The following is a 20,878-nucleotide window of genomic DNA, read 5'->3' on the forward strand; positions in this document are numbered from 1 at the left end:
GCCGCCTCCCGCCGCCGCCGGGAAGGGCCGGCGACGAAGTGGGGAGGGTCGGCCGAGGTCGCCGGGCCGGCCGGGGGGCCGGCGAGGGCGGCGAGCCCTCGCCAGATGCGGGGCGGGTCGCGGCCTCGCCGTGATCCGGCGAGGGCTCGCAGCCCTCGCCGTCTGGTCGGCCGAGGGCGGCGACCCCGCCGACTCTCCCCCTCCGTCGCCGGCCCTTCCCGGCGACGGCGGGGAGGCGGTGGCGATGCAGGGCTCAGCCCTCACCGCCCATTCGACCTCCCCCTTTTTTTTTTTTTTTAATCTTCTTAATTTTTTAAAACTTTTAAATTTTTCTTAATTTTTCTTAATTTTTAAATTTTTAAATTTTTTTTTAATTTTTGAATACTTTATAATTTAATTAATTTTTATATTATTATTTACACGTAGACATAAAACGGCGTCGTTTTTGCGTTTTCTCCGCCACGTTAGCGTGCAAAACGACGCCGTTTTGGACTAAAACTCGCCGGAAAATTGCCACGTCAGCTATTTGGCCAGATTTTCGTCGGAGTGGCACTTAAGTGTCCATTTTACTTCGATGATGGCATTTAAGTGTACCATTTTAAAGTTATGGCACTTAAGTGTCCCGGCGTGCCAAGTTATGGCACTCCAAGTGTCCTCACCGAGAGTCCCCCACCGACGCAAAATGAGAGTTTCTTGTGGAAATGAAACCAAAGAAAAAAATCAAGCACAAAACGTTTTATTATGCACGAGACATATATAAGCAATGCATTTCCAGTCAAAATCACGTGCGATGTAAGGAAAAACGAAAGGGATGGTAGTCTAATCTATGGAACGTTGACCAAAGCACACTGGACAACAGCAGGTGGGTAGTTCAACAGGTTGGCCAAATCCAAACACTCCGATTGATCTTCTCGCCAGGACTCCACGTGGTGCTCGAGGGCAAGCCCGCAGAGACATATCGCCCTGAGTTGTTGGACATATGATTTGAAGTACAATATTCTTTTTGGGATCATGAGTTCGCATTACGCCAATCGCTATTTTTTCCAACATAATAAGGAACTCACGGATACATATAACGCTTTAACAGTTATTTCAGAACGGAGTATTTAGTGCTTGTACCCAGCACCTGATCACGTGCATCAGATCATCTAATGATGTTCTATCATCAATGGCTCAATCCCGATGAAGATCGCCCATTTGTGCCTTCAGACAAGGTTAACCTTGCTTCTCAAATATCTTAAAGAAAGCGCAAACTCTTATTAAGGGGACAACCATGACCACTGGTCACCTTTCGAGAAGGAACAAGCCGACGCATGGCTACCGTGATTGATACATAAAATGTTAGGTGAGTCGGACCAAAGAAAGGAGCAGCAGAGGCCTATTCCTTTCAAGTTTTGGGTTTATGATGGGTAAAATCTCACTTTTGGTCCATGAAGTTATGCAATTTTTCCAAGCAAGTCCTCAACTTTTAATATGTCTAATCAAATCCTTAAATTTGCATAACTTCTCCAATCAGGTCCCTCCCACTGCAAATCCGGTTAATGGAGTTATCGATTTGTTAAGTCCAAGGAGGATTTTGATGTGAAAAGCTTGATTGTAGCGTTTGTATTTGGCAAAAAGTTAATCCTCATCAAACTCTCTCGACACATTAATGAATATGTCGAGTTCCAATTAAGTCATAATTTGGATCATGAGATGAGAGAAGTTGTAAAACTTCAAGGATTTGTTTATGCAAATTGAAATTTCAAGGACTTAATTGGAAAAAAAGCATGAGCTATAAGGATTAAAAGTGAATTTTTACTTCATTAATCATATATGTAAAATAACCTCACGTAATTCAAAGCTTTAATTATCATAAGCTCACGCACTATGCACCTCTAAACCTCACTAGATCATCACCAGACATGACACATTGTATAACGATTAATCATAATCCGCAATCGTTTATCAAAGCCAACGAATAGTCGAGCATAGATGGCGAACTTTGATCGGTAGTCGCATGACACATTAATCAATGACACGGTTTGGGATGCTCGCATGACCTGTTAGCTGTTGCAAAATGGACTCGATCCTTCCAAAAACGAACATGTCACTCAGGCTAGTCAGCTTTGCAGATTGGTCTTGGATATTTTTAGTAGAGAAATCGGCCAAGTCAAAGATGCATTTTGACCAACGCAAAGAAGGGAAGCAAATTGGGCGTTGTCGTCTAGAATTAAAATAGATGCAAAAAAACAAAAGAAAAACCTAAAATAAAATCCCAACAGTCGTTTTTCGGCGCAAAAGACAATTTCGCATCGAGATGAAAAATCAAAGAAGAAAGTAAGTCAAAATCCCCAATTGACATCCGAGAAAAAGAAGAAGAAGATAGTCAATGGAATCCTCGTTAAGGAAATACATCGGGATATCCCGGTGGCGTGCACAATAAACAACGCATTTCCCAGTCAAAATCCAGGGTGATGTATGGAAAAAGAAAGGGATAATTTCATTGACCAAGGCACGTGGAACAACAAGTGGGTTGTTGAACAGTTTGGCCAAATCCAAGCATCCTGATTGATCTTCTCACCGATTCTCGGGTTGGACCCATGAATACATACCGAACCCAAGCGGTTGGCCAAATAATTTTAAATCCCATCTTTCTTTTGACGAGCATGAGTTCACACTTTGCCACTCGCCACCTTTCTCACCGAGAATTAAAAGAGCCCATGAGCATGTCAACGGTTGGACAAGGTTAATCCCGCTTTTCAGACGTCTTAAAAAGAAAGCACAAACTCTTATTTGAAAGATAAACATGACCACCGATCATCTTTTGAGAAGGAATAGGCCAGCGCAGCAAATGATATCACTAACGTGGCCAGTACATACAATAACTTTTAACCACTTCGAAGGACCCATTATTATTTTCGCAAAATCAGTGAAGGATCTAAAGTGGCATCGAATAAAGAATGAAACAAACGAAGCAGCCCGCCCAATTTAAAAGCTTAATGCACCAACAACCAGGCGCAGCATCATAACACGTTCTTCCTCTTCTAGAAGAAAGCAAAGCAGAATTCAGCACTAGCTGTTAGAAGTCACTATCTCAAGCTGGAAGTGGAAGACATCCGGCGGCATCCACATTTGACTTTTTGCCTTTTGAATTTATCCGATCAAGCCTTGAGATTCGCATGCTCCAACTTTTTAAATCTAAAACACTTAACACCTTCGCAGAATAATTATATATAAAAAATAAAAATAAAAATTCACGTAAATATAAATATTGAAAGCATATGAGTTCACATGTTCTTCTCATAATCTTTCGTATATTTTAAAAAAATTTAAACAACCAGCAAAATTGTGTCTTTTTTCCTTTCCTTTACTTTTAATTTGAATTTAACCCGACCTAATGTAATCTGGAGAGCTTGGTCAAGCTGGGGGCTCGAGTTGAGGTCATTGCACATCTACATTTCCGTGACACTCTCAAAATCAGGGTCCTTTCGACATTAACACGGGACGGAGGGACACCACATCTGAGTGGAGAGTAGTCATTTTGATTGCGAAACTCGCCGTCCTCTACTGGTTTGTGCGCAGCACTGTGGTCCAAGATCTCCGACGCAAAAAAATTGATAGGTCCCCATGGAAAGCGGTGGGGATCTACTTTTTAACACTATTTAAATTCGTCGTGGAGTCGCTCTTTGATGCTTTTCTAATCTTGGGATGATGCACGAGGTTTGAATGATGTGAATCTGGAGCAGTCGGAGGCGACCGGTTGACCAGAGCCACACATACATATGATGATCCCATTATTATTATTATTATCCCGTCGTCGTGCTCTTCTTCTTCAGTCATCTCCATCCATAATCGTCAGTTCTCTCTGCTTTTTTCCTCCCCCTCCTTTTGCTTTCTGATGGTGTGGCGTGCCGTGTTCTTGGAAGGAAACCTGGGTGTTAATGATGTTCTTCCGGGTACTCATGTAAGAATCCTGTTTGTCTGAGAGAGAGACAATGGGGACAGCGGTGGTTCCAAGCTCCATGGAAGTCTCAATCCCGCTGGGTGATCAGAAAGACGGCAGCTTCGTCGGCCGCCCGAACCCCAAAGGCTTGGACGCCGGAGCTCTCTTTGTTCTCAAATCACAAGGTCAGTGCACTCGTCCCTTTCTGTGGACTAGCTTGTAACACAGGCTCTCTCTCTCTCTCTCTCTCTAGTAGTGAAGCAGGAAGACATTGTTGTAGGGAAAGCAAATGAGTCCGAAGCTTGTCATTTCGCTCTTAATGTTCACTGGGTTGTGAGCTTAGAACGAGCTCGTGGAACGATCCATTGCTTGATCAGACAACTGGCCTGCCAATCTAGAAGAGGCAACTTTAATAAACAGTCAAAACCCTAAAGAAAAAGCGCATGATTTTCATCAGCAGTGTAATTCTTTATACAAGCATTTTCTAATTCATCGCGTAACATGTTGTCCAGTCAGGTCTGTACAATTTTGCATGATTTATCTCTTGATTTTTCAAACTATGATCCTAATCAATAGGTCAATAGAATAGTAGCAAAAGGGCAAACAAGGAAGAAGAGATTTTCGTGGAGAAATATGTGAATGATCTTTCTTTTGCACATGATCTACACATGTCGACATGCACAAACCGTTTTAGATATGATATACATGTCTTCTTAAATTAGAAATGAGTATATATGGTTATTTCTAGAAGTAACAGGTGTACGATCACATTCACAGGATCGTGGTGGCACTGTGGGTACCACTTGACCACGTCGATAGTGGCGCCAGTGCTATTGAGCATACCCTTTGCAATGAGCCTATTGGGTTGGGTGGCCGGGACCATGTGCCTGGCTGTTGGGGCTGCAGTCACGTTTTACTCTTACAACCTCCTCTCACTTGTCTTGGAGCAACAAGCTCATCTTGGTCAACGCCAACTCCGATTCCGTGACATGGCCCACGATATTCTAGGTTACTTTCCTTGAGCAATAAATCTATCAATTTGGCTACTAGTTAACCTCATCGTACAACTAAGTTCTTGTATGAATTGGTGAATTCCCAACTCAACTTATATGTTACGGCTTGTCATTTAACAGGACCCGCATGGGGAAAGTATTTTGTGGGACCTCTACAGTTCGCCATATGTTATGGTGCTGTTGTTGCCTGCACTCTTTTAGGTGGACAGAGTCTCAAGGTCAGTAACTTTTCAGTTCTAATTGTAGACTTGTATTCACTAATCAAACAATTTGATCTTTTTCTTTTTTTTTTTAATGTGGCTTCTCTCTATTAATTTTATTCAGAGTTCTTTTCCCTTTGCCATGCTCGCCTGTGCAGTTCATATACTTGCTGTATAGACCAGATGGAAAAATGCAGCTCTACCAATTCATCTCCATGTTTGGTGGCCTAACTCTCTTCTTGGCACAACTCCCCTCCTTCCACTCCCTCAGGCACATCAATCTCGTCTCCCTCGTCCTCTGCCTTGCCTACAGCGCTTGCGCCTTGGGCGGCTCCATCAACGTCGGTAAGAAATTCGCATAGCGTGTGTCGATAATGTCGATCTCATAATCACATCACATCATGATTAATAACAACACTTAAGATGAGAATCGAGGTTGACCATTATGCAATTGTTTTGACAACCCTCAGGCAACTCGGCGAACGCACCGCCAAAGGACTACTCCTTGGTCGGTAGCCGGGTTGACCGCCTTCTCGGTGCCTTCAACGGGATCTCCATCATCTCCACCACTTACGCCAGCGGAATTATCCCTGAGATCCAGGTGTTCCAGAGTGCCGCTGGTTTTAACCATCTCTTAGGTTGGCCTTTTCGAATTTCGGCTTTACCTAGATTGATCAATAATGTCAAATTTTTACTATGGCTTTTAGGCGACACTAGCTCCTCCGGTGAAGGGCAAGATGTTCAAGGGCCTGTCCGTATGTTATTCGGTCATAGTGACCACATATTTCAGCGTTGGAATCTCTGGGTATTGGGCGTTTGGGAATCAATCCAAAGGAACTGTTCTCACCAATTTCATGGGTGAGACCAAGCCACTCCTTCCCACTTGGTTCCTCTTGATGACCAACATTTTCTGCCTCCTCCAATTATCAGCCGTCGCTGTGGTGAGAATATGTTCATCTTTCTGGCTAATATTTCAACTAATTACAAGTTCATCAATTTGGATCTCTAATGAAATGTATACAGGTGTATATGCAACCGACCAATGAAAGGTTTGAGAAGAAACTGGCGGACCCAAAGATGGACCAGTTCTCGGCGCGCAACGTCGTGCCCAGGCTGATCGCTCGGTCACTGTCGGTGGTGGTCGCAACCACGGTAGCCACGATGTTGCCCTTCTTCGGGGACATCATGGCGCTGTTCGGTGCGTTCGGGTGCATCCCCATAGACTTCATATTGCCCATGGTTCTCTATAACGTGGCCTTCAAGCCCTCCAAGAGGAGCTTGATATTCTGGGTGAACACGACGATCATCGCCGTGTTCTCGGTGCTGGTGGTCATCGGCGGAGTGGCATCGGTTAGGCAGATAGCTATCGATGCCAAGGCTTATCGCTTGTTTGCTAACGTGTAGCGATTATAATTGACGCACTAGTTGCTATAATGATACGCGCAATTAAAGTGTTTTCACATTTCCTTATCGAGTGTGTTTAGCAAGTCCATCAACTATCTTATTTATTTCTAGAAATATAATGAAGCATTGGGTCATCTAAAAATGGCGCGTATGCCGTATGATACGGCTTCATGTCAAATCGAGTTGAATTTCAAATTAATCAAAGGGAATGGACTTGGAAAGGGACTAGTATGGTTAGGCGGACTTGAGAGATTTAACATCTAAATCTTCTAATCTGTCTAATCAAGACCTTACACTTGCAAAATCTCTGTAATCAAGTCCCTCCCGCTCCAAATCCGGGTATCTAGAGTTAACTAGTCCGCTGAACTCTGCAAATTTTTTGACTTGGGAAGCTCGGGTGTAATGTTTGTATTGAGAAATCTCGTTGCTCGAGTTTTGAACTCGTCTCCATCTTCGACATTTTCGAATTTGAATCATGAGAGGCTTGACAAGAAAAGTCTTGTAAGTTTTATTTTTTTTTTATATATTTTAAATGCCAAGCAATTTATTAGTAAAAACGCACTAGCTCAAGCATAAAAAGTTGGACTCCTAATTTTATAATGAGATAAGAATATACCGGAAATTATTATAACTCCACGCATCACGCCCCCCTAAACCTCGTTAGATCATCACGTGACACTATACATATCTACTAATCACAACTTATGATTTCTTAATATATAATGGAGTCAACACTCGACACTTAAATTGAACGAAATCGGGCGGGTAGTCGAGCGGCGTGGGCGTGATCCTCGTATGATGTGGTAGATGAAATTGTCTTGATTCGTCCCGAATGATGTCTTGTTCAGTCGGTTGGATTTGCATGACCGGCCTTGAAAAATTCGCAAGAGGAATAGCCATGTCAAAACCCAGAGGAGGAAGCATCAAGGAGGAAGCGAATTGACATCGTCGTCTAGACTTACAGCAAATGCAAAAGAGACCAATAGAAAATCCGAGAGTCGCTAGCCGACGCAAAGGGAGAGTTTCGTATGCAAACGAGACCAAAGAAGATATCAGCGTTTAGTATGTACAAGACATGTATAAACAATGCATTTCTAGTCAAAATCAACTGTGATGTATGGAAAAACGAAAGGAAAAACCTATAGAGCATTGACCGTTCTGTGGTTCTCCGTTCTAAACAATTTCATTGACCAAGGCACGCAAGAAAACTAAGTAGCACTATCACCGACACGTGACACACAATATAACACGACATACTGACACGTTATTTCTCAAAAAATAAAGATTTCCAACTGTCGCGACCAAATTTTTGGGGTTTGAACCACCTAGGGTTTGGCTAATGGATTATTAGCCTGAAAACTTAACTCGGGCTCTCAGCCTCCATACCAATTCACGACTTAGGTTTGAATTGTTAACATGCAATTGAATTTTAACTAGGAGTCGCCACTAATCTATTTTTGGTGGGTCGATTAGAAACCCCTAGTAAAGTAACGGGAGATTTACTTTACTCCTACGAACCATAGATTTGGGTACGGGGACTTGGTTACGTTAGATTTCTCTAACGCCCTTTCGGTACCTTTCTTTCTTATTTTGAAAAAATGTTTGCCCGGGCGGCTTGAATTGATTTTAACTATCTCCCTAACATGCCAGGGTGTTCGTGAAGGTGCGCAAACCACCAATTTAACACCCAAAAAGCAATTAAATAATGCGGGACTTACCTCGAAGCTACGAAAGCATACGCAATGTTAAATTAAAATCCATATCAACAACCCTAGATATGGTTTCTAATTAACAAGCAATTACTCAATTTTTATTTCCTCTTTTTCAATGAAAATATAGTCCATATGCAATGCAATGCTTTTAATCTAATATGAAATGATATGGCATGACCACTGCCCGCGGTGGCCGCGCTAGTTAAGGCTTAGTACCCTTTCCGCCAAGGGGAGGAGTTCGAGACTCAGCAGAGCCGGGTATTTCAATGTACAGCTGCGCGATTCAAATGGGGGCCGGGTCAGCGGTGGTGGGCCGGGTCCTCCCCAGGGTTTATCTCAGTCGCGAGCGCGTCACAGAGTTCCCTCAGGTCGTCAAAAAAAAAAAAAAAAAAAAATATATGGCATGGCAACATGTCCTAAACATATGAATAAAATTTTTATGATCTCTTAATGAACATGCAATTGTTAAATATGCAATTTAAATTAACCAAAATGACTTAATTCTAATTACGTGCAATGCAATGCAATGACGTACAAAATTATTTTAACTAAAATGACATGCAACATATGTCACGCGACATTTATTAAATGACATAATCTAATGATGGACAATTTCTAATTAGAAATGAACCTAACAATAATCACTAAAATGACATGCATTTCATGAACCTAATTCTATATGACATGCAAATGACATTTTTTATTTTTAAAAATGCAATCTATCCTAGAAATTGCAACTAATTTATCCTAAGACAAATTTTATGAAATTTGAAATGATCTAGCTAGATTAAGATTCTATCTAATTTAAACTAGGATTAAGTCATATTAAATCCTAATTTAAACTAAGATATTATCTAAATCTAAAATGTAATTTATCTAAAAAGATGATCTAAATTTAAAATGAAACATGCAATTCTAATCTAATATGCACAATGATTTTTTTTGTGTTTTTCTTTAAGAAATTCGAAATTAAAACTAACACATAATTAAACATGCAATTCAAATAAAAAACTAACAACCTAAATGAATGCACTTTCTTTTTCGGATTTTTTTATTTAAAAATTCATAATAAGATTGCAATCCTAAATATGCAAACCTAATCCTAATTAAGATTTTTTTTTTTATTTTACGAAAATAAGATTTGACTCAACCAACTTGACAATAGCAAATCAAATAAAAGATAAGATTGATATCCAAAAATTGACGAACCATATCTCGCGTAAAAGATTGGGTTAGCCAATTTTAAATTAAATCGAGAATCAAATGAGGAACTGAGATTGGATTATCGATTTTAGAAGTGATTGCGAGTCGGTTTGGCGCGAAAATCGGATTTGTCAATCTCAAACGGATTTATTTCATGTGGGATCTCAATCACATATTTAAAGGGAACAATTTCACTAAAAGAATAAAATAAAAAGGAAAGAAAAAGAAAACGGTAAGTAAATAAATAAATAAAAACTACCTAATTTTCCTTTTTCCTTTTTTTTTCTTCCAAGCTTCGTGTTCGTGGCAAGTCACCAAAGCAGAGGATCAGAGGTCCGGCAGGGGAAACTCCGGCAAAGGCGGTGGCTGTGTGGTGGGTCACCGTCAAAGGAAGTCACGGTGGTCGGAGTTCCGGCGAAGGGACTCGGTGGCTGGTGGACACAGCTGCAGCAGCTGGTCACGGGTGCTACAGCGGCGTCACTCGGATGGGGAGCAAGCTCGGAACGGCGTGCAGGGGCGGAGACCGACTCGGCGGAGGGCTGCTACAGGCGTCGTAGGTCGTCGCAAGGACTTGGGTGGCAGCAGGCCGCCGGGATCGCGAGATCTGGACAGTGGGCCACGAGCAGAGGACTCCGGGTCGCGGCACGGCAGAGCAACTCAGGTGTCAGCACTTGGGCAGCAAGAGCGTCGGATCGCTAGACCTCGGGGCAACGGCGTCAGGCTTCAACGGGGCCAGCGGCGAAGCTTCAGGTGCTGGGCTAGGCGAAAGCAGCAAGGTGCAGGCGGTGGGCGGACGAACGGCGATGGTGTTGCGGGCAAGGCCGGCAGGGCGACGGATTGACGCTGGGTCGCCGGTGAGGTGTAGCTCCGTTGCTGGGGTCGAACAGCGAGGCGAGAGCAGCGTGTTTGAAGAAGAGCCGGCCGGTTAATTGCAGAGGTGGGGCAGCGAATTTGGGAAGACGATGAACAGTAAGGGTCAAATCACTCCCTCTTTGTCTCTGTCTTCTCTCTCTGCCTTTTCTTTTTACCTTTTTTTTTTCTCTCTCTTTTCTTTTTGAAGCCTTCGACGAAGAGAATCCCTTAGAAAAAACCCCCCATTTCTCATGCAGTACACTGCCTTTTTATAAGCAAGTATAATGCGATCTTCTTAGAATATTTCGAAAATTGCTTATAACCTCCGGATCACAAAATCCTTTTATCTCATAATATTCTCCTTATCTCCTAAATATTTTCTACTGATTTTTTAAAGATAAGATCACAATCCGATTTTCTTAAATTCCAAAAATCATTATTTCAAATCTCAATTTCGAAAATGGGCTCGGGTTGCTTTTGCTCATTTCGTGGGCTTAATCCAATTAATTTGAAACCATCTACCACCAGTCCAATAAAATGCAAAAATGCAAATAACAAAATAAATGCAATCTAAATCTATATGCTATGCAAGTAATAAAATTAACCCCTAATTTCCTATGCAATAAATTAATTAATTAAATCGTCAAAATTTAGGTGTCAACACCAACACATTGGAACACGTTGTATATTAAATGTGTGTGTGTATATATATGATAAATTATCATTTTTATGATTATTTCAATTAAATTAATTTGATTCAAATTCACAAATAAATAAATAAAAAAAGAGCCTAGAACAAATTTACACTAAAAAAATTAATCCAACATTTTTTATATCATTCATCGTTTCAATTTGACAACTTCAACTACATTCCATTCTAATAATCCATAGAACTCGGATGAAAAAAAAAAAAACAAGCGATAAACATTCCACTATTAAATTTAAATTTAACAAGAAGTTGAAAAAATCCATATTTCATCATCAAATATAACAAAAAGTCTTTATTTCCCCCTTTACTATTTTTATTTATTTATATTTTGACCAATCATTTATTGAAATCTTTTAAAATTAATCCCATGCATATTGGAATGGCGTGTCGAAATTTCGAACTAGCATGTCAGAAGAGTTGACCATGTGTTGAATTTTCCAATACCTGTTAATCTCGTGTGGCACATGTATCAAAGTATTTGGCACTACACGTAAGCTCTCAAAGAGTGTTGAATTTCTTAGCAAGACAATAGGTGGGTAGTTGAACAATTTGGCCAAATCTAGCATTTTGATTGATCTTCTCACCAAGACACGCGTGGCACTCAAGTTGGACTCATGAATACATATCAACCTAAGCGGGTGGTCAAATGATTTGAAATGTTGTCTTTCCTTTTCTTTTAAGGGGATCACGAGTTTGCCACTTGCTACTTTTCTCACTGAGAATAAGAAACCCATGAACATATATACCACTTCCAAGGTTGTACCAAATAGAGAACTCAATGAGCAATCAGATAAGGGCACGTCTCATCAAACAATTGATGTGGAACTGAATTCACATGCATCGGATCATCTAATCATGTTCAATCATTACTGGCTCAATCCCAATGAAAATCACATATTTATGCCCTCAAGACAAGGTTAGCCTCACTTTTCAAACATCTTAAAAGAAAGCCCTCTTGAAATAGTTTATTATCATAAAAAAAGATGTATCTTGGTTAAGAGTATACGTGACTATTGGTTAAGATAAGATGTGACTCTTGATCAAAAGAAGACGTGACTCTTGGTTATGAAAAGAGGCGACCTTTCTTCCTAAAAGAAGGTTATCGGTAGTTATGAAAGGAAGTTATTCTTGATATGAAGTGGTGATGGTTGGGGATAAGATACCTATTCCCAAGAGATGTATTAATGGGTTGTCTATGAAAAGAGACCAATTTGCATATTATTTATAATAACCACAACTATTCATAAATGTTTTTTATGAGAACTCTCCTTTTCTTTTCATACAGGCAACTTTTAACACATTCAAGGTGAAATTCCAAGAGTGAATTGAGTAATTGTTGAACTCGTTTTTCTGCAGTTTTGGTATATATCCTAAACGTGTATTTGTTCTAAATCTGACAACAATAATAGTGGGGGCAAATTATACCTTAAAGATAGTGATCATCATCACACATCAAAGCTTTAAGGATTTATCACTACTTCTCTATATTTATTAGCAATCAAATTTCCCTAACTAGTGCAAACTCTTGTTTGAGGGACAAACATGACCATCGGTTATATTTTGAGGAGGAAAGGACCAACACGGCAACCGATATGGCTAATGTGACTAATACATAGAACATTCTTTCCCACTTTGAAGGACTCATGAGATTCGCATGCTCTAACTTTTTTTAATCCAAAACACTTAAAACCTTCATGAAATAATTATAAAAAGCATCCTTCACGAATGATAAATATTGATAGCATATGAATTCACATGATTTTCTCACAATCTTTATGTATATTTTAAAAAAGTTTAGACGACCAGCAAAAAGGTATATGTTGTTGACATGAGTTGTCAATTAGAGATAATATAGAAATCCAAGTGAATCTACTTCCTATTTGTCTCCCGATTAGGAGCACTGGTAGGATTGACTCTTTTTCTTTGTGTATATATACTCAAAAGTATTGTAAAACAAGCAGTGTACAAAATACAAAGAATATAAAAACTTTCTCTAGAAAACTATGTGTTTCTTTATGGTATTAGAGCAACTCAACCCTAGGACTTGATCTCACCATGGCTGAATGCATTGATTTACAATCAACCAGTGAGGGCTCTTTGGCAATGGCGATACTTGAAGATCTAACAACAGCGATGAAGCAACTTCTGACCTAGCATCATGCATCGCCTTCCCAAGTTGAGGCACCGGCTCCACCTATTGCTATCAAGTTGGATGGCAACAACTATGGTCTTTGGTCCCAAATTGTCAAGATGTACATCTTAGGCAAAGACAAGTTGGGATATATTAATTGGGATCTTCCCCAACCTCATTCGACCGATCCTAGCTTTTGGAAGTGGAAAACCAAGGATCCCACAATGAAAGGATGGATAATCAACTTCATGGACTCAACGTTAATTAACAATTTTATTCGATTCCTAACTGTAAAAGTAGTTTGGGATTCTGTGGCTACTGCATTTTTTGACGACAATGATGTCTTTTAGGTGTATGATTTGAAGCATTGAGTTACTTGGTTGAAGCAGGCAAGAGGCCTTATCAAAAAATACTACAATGATCTTCAAGGACTTTGGCAAGAGATTGATTTTTGCCATCCTAACCCCGTGGTGTGTCCCAATGATATCGGACACTACAATACAGCTATTCAAAAAGATCGTGTCTACACATTCCTTAGTGGTCAGGATAATCGACTTGATAAGGTCATGGTGGATGTTTTATAGATGCAACTGCTTCCTACAGTTAAACAAGCTTACGCACAAGTCTGGCAAGAGGGCGTGCATCAAGTTGTGGTATTGACTAATATGAACGCTCCCATTGCTATTGCAATGATGTCACGTGGGGAGAAGATGGGCTCACGATTTCTTGAGGGCTGGTCCAAAATAGCAGACTCTACGTATGGCCTCCACAAGTGCTATGATAGGAGGGGGCAAGTCCAACGCAAGTTCAAAGTACAAGCCACAACCAGCAAAGGATGCATCCATTGTGGGAATCTTAAATATTCCAAAGAGACTTGTTTTAAGTTACATGGGTACCCCGATTAGTGGAAAGATTTTCAAGCCAAGAAAAAGACTAAGACTGAGATTGCAACAAGTAAGGGTAAAGGTGTCACGCCTCGACCCTCGGGCATGCACCCATCCCTTACCTTGGTCGATTTTAGAATGCGATATCCCAGGATTATGTATCGCCGACCCTTTCATTTTTATATGCATGCGAAAGTAGTTATAAAATCCCTAGACAATAAAACAATGGGATAGAAAAGCATGCCATATTCTTCATATTGAAACTTACGACCACACTTTCATTAACAGCACGACTCATAGTATATTTACAATACTATTCATAACATACTTGTCTCACACTTATCTACACTCAGACAAGGTTCACAAAAGGGATGGGATCTCGATCCTCATCCGGGTTGTACTCAGGATCATCATCCCGATCCTCCTCAAGCTCTTCTTCACTAACTTCGTTTTCTTCAAGCTCTTCATCCTCTGCTGGCTCGTCATTAGGGTCATCCAATAGGTAATCCTCCTCCGGTCCCTCTACGGACTTGAAATGGTTATTCAATAACCAATGAGATCACGTCTCAGCGAGTTCTACCCCCTAAGACCCGATTAGTAAACCAATATGCTACTCAGTTGCCTAAGTATAGCACGAGTCAGAGGACTTACCTTGGCCTCATTTCCAATCTGCAATTCAAGGTTAAACACAGATATTCAAACAATTCATCACAATCGATCAAGTATTGATCAATCGACTTAGTCAATTACATGTCAATCGGACCATCTCTAGGTCATTCTCACTCATACTATGATTCCCAAATGGTGTACTCATTCACCAAATCACATGTGTTTCTCGGGCGTCATTTTCGCCAATGATATACCAATTATCAACACCGTGCGTTCTTTAAGGCGCCGTTTTCACCAATGATATCCTCGATCATCGAACCACGTGTCCTTTCTAGGGCGCCGTTTTCGCCAAGGTGACATCGGCAATAGACAACATCGTGAGTTCTTTAAGGCGTCGTTTTCACCAGTGATATTTTCTTAATCACCGAATCACGTTTGTCTATAAGTCATCATGTGCGTTCTTTAAGGCGCCGTTTTTGCCAGCGATACTTCCAATTACCGAACCACGTATGTCCAATAATATTGTACCTGATTGGTCTCAGCCAATAGTGTTCTCAGTTAGCTCTCACCATTCTCCCTACTATATAACTCATCAACGTACTGGCGCTATATACCCATACTCGGCCATCTACCAATCAAATATTCAATAACAAACAATTTATGACAATTCCTCAAATTTCACAATTTAAATCAATTTAATATAAATTGAAGCTCAATTAAATAAACAGATGCACCATGACAATCGGCACGAAATTCGATCACCGACTATCTCAATTGAATTTCCGGAAAAATAAATAATTAAATAATTAATTTCGAAAATTAAATAAATAAATATTAAAAATCCAATTTAGGTCCGTATTGCCTTATTGGAACCTGAAACGGGTCGGTAAAAATCCTGAGATGCATTCAATAAATAATAGAGCATCTCTACTCCCTAATGGCTATAGCTAACCACCTAACATGCATCCTGGGATAAGTACACTAATGGTGCCAAAAGTTGTGTACGGCGCTCACTTTAGTGCCAAAAGTTTTGTCGGATCACTTAAGTGCCAAATCGGAGGAAAACGCTCACTTTGGTGCCACCGGCAGAAAGATTCCGGCCTCCGGCGAAAGATTCCGGCCAAAATGATTTTTTTTTTAAAAAAAAATTGATAAGCCTTTAAATGACGTCGTTTCGGTCCTCCTTAAGAAAACGACGTCATTTGCCGTCCTACGTGGATGGCTTCATGGAAACGACGCCGTTTAGCTCACATAGGGAAGAAATTAGGGTTTCGGCGAGGTTGAAGTCGTGGCCGTCGTCGGGGTTGAAAGCTGCGGCCGCCGAGTGGCCATCATCGAGGTCGGGGTCGAGGTCGGGTGAAGCTACGACCGTCGAGTGGCCATCGTCGGGGTCGGGGTCGGGGTTTGAGCCGCGGCCATCGAGTGGCCATCGTCCGCAGCGGTCGGGGTCGAGGTCGAGGTCGGAGCTACGGCCGCCGAGTGGCCATCGTCGGGGTCGGGGTCGGGGTCGAGGTCGAGCCGCTGCCGTTGAGTGGCCATCGTCGCGGTTGGGGTTGAGGTCGAGGTCGAAGCCGTGGCCGCGAGCGCGAGGACCGTCGAGGACGGCGACGGCCGGAGATTAGGGTTTTGAATTGGGGAGACACCAAACGGCGTCGTTTTGGTGTTTGGATGCTGACTTCGGCTCTCCGACGAGCCACGTCGGCGTCAAAAATTAATAAAAAAGGCCACGTCGGATTTCCGGCCAATTTCGTCTGAGTTGGCACCAAAGTGAGCGTTTTTCAAATTTTTTGGCACTTAAGTGATTCGACGGAAACTTTTGGCACCAAAGTGAGCGCCGTACACAACTTATGGCACCATTAGTGTACTTATCCCCATGCATCCTTAAGTCACTAATTTAATTGTTCTAACATAATCTAACCACCTAATTGCACTTAATTAAATCTAACCAACCCTAAGCATTATTAGCATACTAAGAAAGCATTAGTGAGTAAAACTCACTTGATAAATGTGAAGATCGAAAACCACGATGGCAATGCAACGGCCGCTGAACTTGGGCCGACTTGCTTCACGAGCCCAAGATGGGCTAAACTTGCTGGGCCTTGCTGAAATACAAATGATGTTGGGCTTGAAACTAAACTGAATTGGGCTTCAAGATGACATTCACTTGGGCTGGCTTGCCCTCTTCGCTGGGCTGAAATTGTGGACTGAAGATTGCTGGACTAGGCCAATTTGCTGGGCCCGAAAGACTAAAATGTTGTGCTGAAATAGCTGAAGCTTGGGCCAACTGCTGCAAGCTTTTGAGCTTCAAGTGGCACTCAATTCGCTGGCTTCGTGGACGTGGGCCTGCCTTCAATGCAAAATGATGGGCTACACACTGGAATTTCTTCGGTCAAATGAGGGCTTCCATGAGTGGCGTCGTTGACCAGCGTGAGTGGAGGTGGTCGGCAAAGCTCGGTGGATTTGTGCGGCATCGATTGAAGAAGTTGGGCCGTTGACAATAGTTGGGCTGAGGACTGTCGGGAATTCATGAGCTTGCTTCGTGCGAATCGCACGGCAAGATGGAGACGGCAAGCTGAGCAGATTGAGGCAGTAACGTTGAAGATTCACTGGAGTTTGGCTTCGCTGGCGCTTAACGATGGAGTGGAGATGCTGGGCTTCTATTGGGTTGTCGGTCAAAGGTGGGTTTCGGTGTGTTGTTATTGACTGGGGAGACAGCGATCGAATGAAAGAAGCGGTGGAGGCTTCGAGCGATTTGCTGGTCAAGTGATTTTGGTGGGATGACGTGGTATCCTACGGGGGCTTCACGGTGTTGGGTTGACCGAGCTTGGAGGAATCAATTTGGCGAGGAAGCTGGCGTGGTTGCAGGTCTTCGAAGGAGGAGCTTCGGTTGACTGGATTCGTGCAGCAAAGGAGCAGACGATCGTGGGTTTTGGCCTTCGATGGGATGAGCCCGATCTTGCTGGACGTGTGGCAGCTGGCGATCACCATGGGGGTTCTAGTGAAAGATGATTGACTCAGAGGACTCGTGGATTGAAGAAGCTGATGAAGACACGCGAGCATGTGACCGAAGTTGCTGAAGTTGAAGGAGGACGCACGGCTTGATTTTGGAGTCAACAAACCAGCATGAAGACAAGACTTAGTGGAGCAGCAGCGTGAGATGAGCGCTGGAGTTCGAACGGTGGAGGAGAAGGGCAGCAAGAGAGAGAGAAGTTGCAGACGGTCTTCGAAGGAAAGAAAAGAGAGAGACCCACGTGGAGTGAGTTACACCGAGGGAAATGAACAAGAAGCGGCGTCCGTGGAGGGCAGCTGGTCTTGCATGCTCAAATAGATTAGATCAAAGCTTAAAGTCCACAATTGTTATCCATTGCATTAATAGCTTTGTCCCCTAATACTTTCTAGAGAGATAATCTATAATTAAATTAATTGAAGCCAAAATTGCAGCCCTCTTAGCCAAGATTCCAAATTTCACTCAATACTCTCCAATTTCTTCACCGACTCTCCAAATCGGGTTCGATTTCGTTGAAGGAAAATCCCGTACAATTTTCTATAAGTCCCCGACACCCAAAGGCTCGGCTTGGAAGTCCAACTTTTCTTCAATTTAGCCCATCCGAATTTTCGTAAATTTTCCATGACGTCCAAATCCATTTTCCGTAAAAATCTTGGAATCTTCGAAAAATTTTCTGAGACTGAGTCAATGTTCCTAAAATAATTCGTGACACCACAGAACTTTCCATTTTTGAAATCAGACTTGAATTCATGGTTAATTTCCATTCGACGCGTTTTTAGCGTGATCTAGGCTACCAGTAACTTTCGGGCATTTTTAGTGCAAATGACCCGTGGTCGATTTTTTTCTAGCCATAATGAACCCACTCGACTTATTGACGACTCTCGATTGTCGTGAAAATCTCGAGAATTCAAATACGGACACATGGTACCAAAACAATAAGAAAATCAGTCTAGTGCCGATCGACGAGAATTTTCTAATTTAGTGGTGTCACCCACGATTAGCCACGCATCTTAGTCGAACCGACCTATCTCTAATCTTTAATTGATTTTATACTGTGCCGCAATGGTCTCTAAAGATAGACACGGTCGAGAAGCCGATCCATAGTCGAATTCTCAAGTCTATTTGCCTAAAAATCCTTATTGTTTTCCCTAGCTAACCTAGTTATCTCAAGAGTGATCAGCTCTGAGAACAGCCCTACAGGAGCGTTAATGAAATGCTCGATTTATTCAATAGAAAATAGAGTCGAAAATCTAGGATGTCACAAAAGGATAGGCGTCATTGGCAACTAGGGACTCACCTCTCTCCTTGGTTCCGTAGGTAGACTCCACTAGTATTTCCATCTCAACTTCTAAAGGTAAATATAGTTATGATTTTGTTAGTATTTATCAGGGTGAAGGCAGTGGGTGGATTGTTAATTATGGCACTACTGATCACATGACATCTACTCCCGATGATCTCACATGCCATACCACTCTATGTCAACAAAGTATCTATAATGCAAATAGCCATAGCTATCCAGTGACCAGGGCTGGAAATGTTGTTCTCACACCTTCCCTCTCCTTATCGCACACTTTGCTCATGCCCTATTTATCTAACCGATTGTTGTCTGTTGGGCAAATTGCTAATGAATTAAATTGCAGTGTTCTTATATATCCCAATTTTTGTTTATTTCATGATATCCTCATGAATGAGATTATTGAACATGGTACTAAGAGGGAGAGGCTGTACTACATAAATGATTTTAATACTAGTAGAGTGAACCACACTCGAGGTCAATCTACTAGTAAAGAGAAAGACTGCTAGCCATGGCACTGTCTATTAGGGCACCCACCTTTTAGATATTTGAAGCATTTATTTCCTAGGTTGTTCAGTAGTTTATTAGATTTTGTATTCTAGTGTAAAACATGCATCTTAACAAAGAATCATCGTGTTTATTTTCCATTGAGTTTCAATAAAAATGCAACATCTTCTTCATTAATTTACTTTGATGTGTGAGGTGCTCAGCCATTACCACCCTTTTGAGAATTCGCTGGTTTGCAACTTTTGTGGATGACTATATACATATGACATGATTGTATTTGATGAAGCACAAAAATTAGGTTTCTAAAATATTTCGTGTGTTCTAACACAATTTGGGACGCAACTACATGTTCTTCGTATTGATAATTGAGGCGAATATGTTAATTAATATCTCACGGCTTACTTTCAAAAATATGGTCTTATCCATGAGACGTCGTGTACCTAGAACCCTTAGCAGAACTGTGTTATAGAAAAGGAAGAACCACCATGTTCTTTAGATAGCGCAGGCTCTCTTAGTGGGTGGTCATGTTCCCAATCGTTTTTGGGATGCTGCCATTGTTGCTACAGTCCACTTGATGAACCGAATATCATCTTATGTGCTAAAATTTGAAATCATGTTGCAAGTTCTTTCAGAACAAGTTTCTCTTCCCTAGTCTTGATGTTGTCTCATAAAGTATTCGGGTGTGTAGCTTATGTTTTTTTTTTTTTGGTGACCCAGGAAACCCCGAAAGCCGACAACCGGCGGGAAGAACCTGGGGCTAACGCAAGTTGGCCACCACACTCACGCCAGCGGTTAAGTCACCCTGCGACGCACCGGAGATTCGAACCCCTCCCCTTCACGAGGGGAGAGGGCCCAAAGTTAGCAACGCCACCCAGGTGGGTGGTGGTGTGTAGCTTATGTTTATCTTAACAAGAACCAACGAACCAACGAACCAAACTTTATCCTTGTGCTGTGCGATGTGCTTTTATTGGCTATAGAACCCATCAAAAGAGCTATCGTTGTTATGACCCAATCATTAAGATGACACATATTACTATGGATGTGAGATTTGTTAAGTTTGAATTCTTCTACCTTGACACCAATTATCCCTTTTAGGGGGAGATACATCGAGAAAGGGAAAATTGGTGGGAGGGTGGTGTTTTAGCAGGGCTGGAACTGTGTTTGATTCACAATAAGCCCCAGCAATGGTGCCGTCAATAGAAAATGTAGCAGATTGGGCTGTGACAAGGTCGATGACAAGAGTTGTGCGAGATGATATTCACATTCTAATAGAAGGTAGTTAGCAGTTTGTACTAGTATAAGGTGCACATAAACGGTTTCAAGAACAGCATTCTCTCGAAATTATTCCTTCTTCAATACTTGACCATTCTCTCGAGAATACTTCTGAGGTAATATCTCCTACCACACGTGACTCTTGTAATGATTTTG

The 20,878-nt window shown here is 41.7% G+C and overlaps 1 protein-coding gene across 1 annotated transcript; it reads left to right on the top strand.

The window, feature by feature from the left end:
* The first annotated feature begins 3,667 nt into the window (after positions 1-3,667).
* Positions 3,668-6,610, top strand: LOC104454117 (GABA transporter 1). The gene is made up of 7 exons (XM_010068859.3): positions 3,668-4,110; positions 4,703-4,933; positions 5,059-5,156; positions 5,297-5,483; positions 5,609-5,739; positions 5,846-6,079; positions 6,162-6,610. Exons 1-7 carry the CDS (start codon positions 3,978-3,980, stop codon positions 6,540-6,542), a joined length of 1,395 nt encoding a protein of 464 aa, XP_010067161.2. The 5' UTR covers positions 3,668-3,977; the 3' UTR covers positions 6,543-6,610.
* Positions 6,611-20,878: the final 14,268 nt, after the last annotated feature.

This window comes from Eucalyptus grandis, chromosome 7 (genome assembly GCF_016545825.1).
Source record: "Eucalyptus grandis isolate ANBG69807.140 chromosome 7, ASM1654582v1, whole genome shotgun sequence".
Classification (NCBI taxonomy): Eukaryota; Viridiplantae; Streptophyta; class Magnoliopsida; order Myrtales; family Myrtaceae; genus Eucalyptus; species Eucalyptus grandis.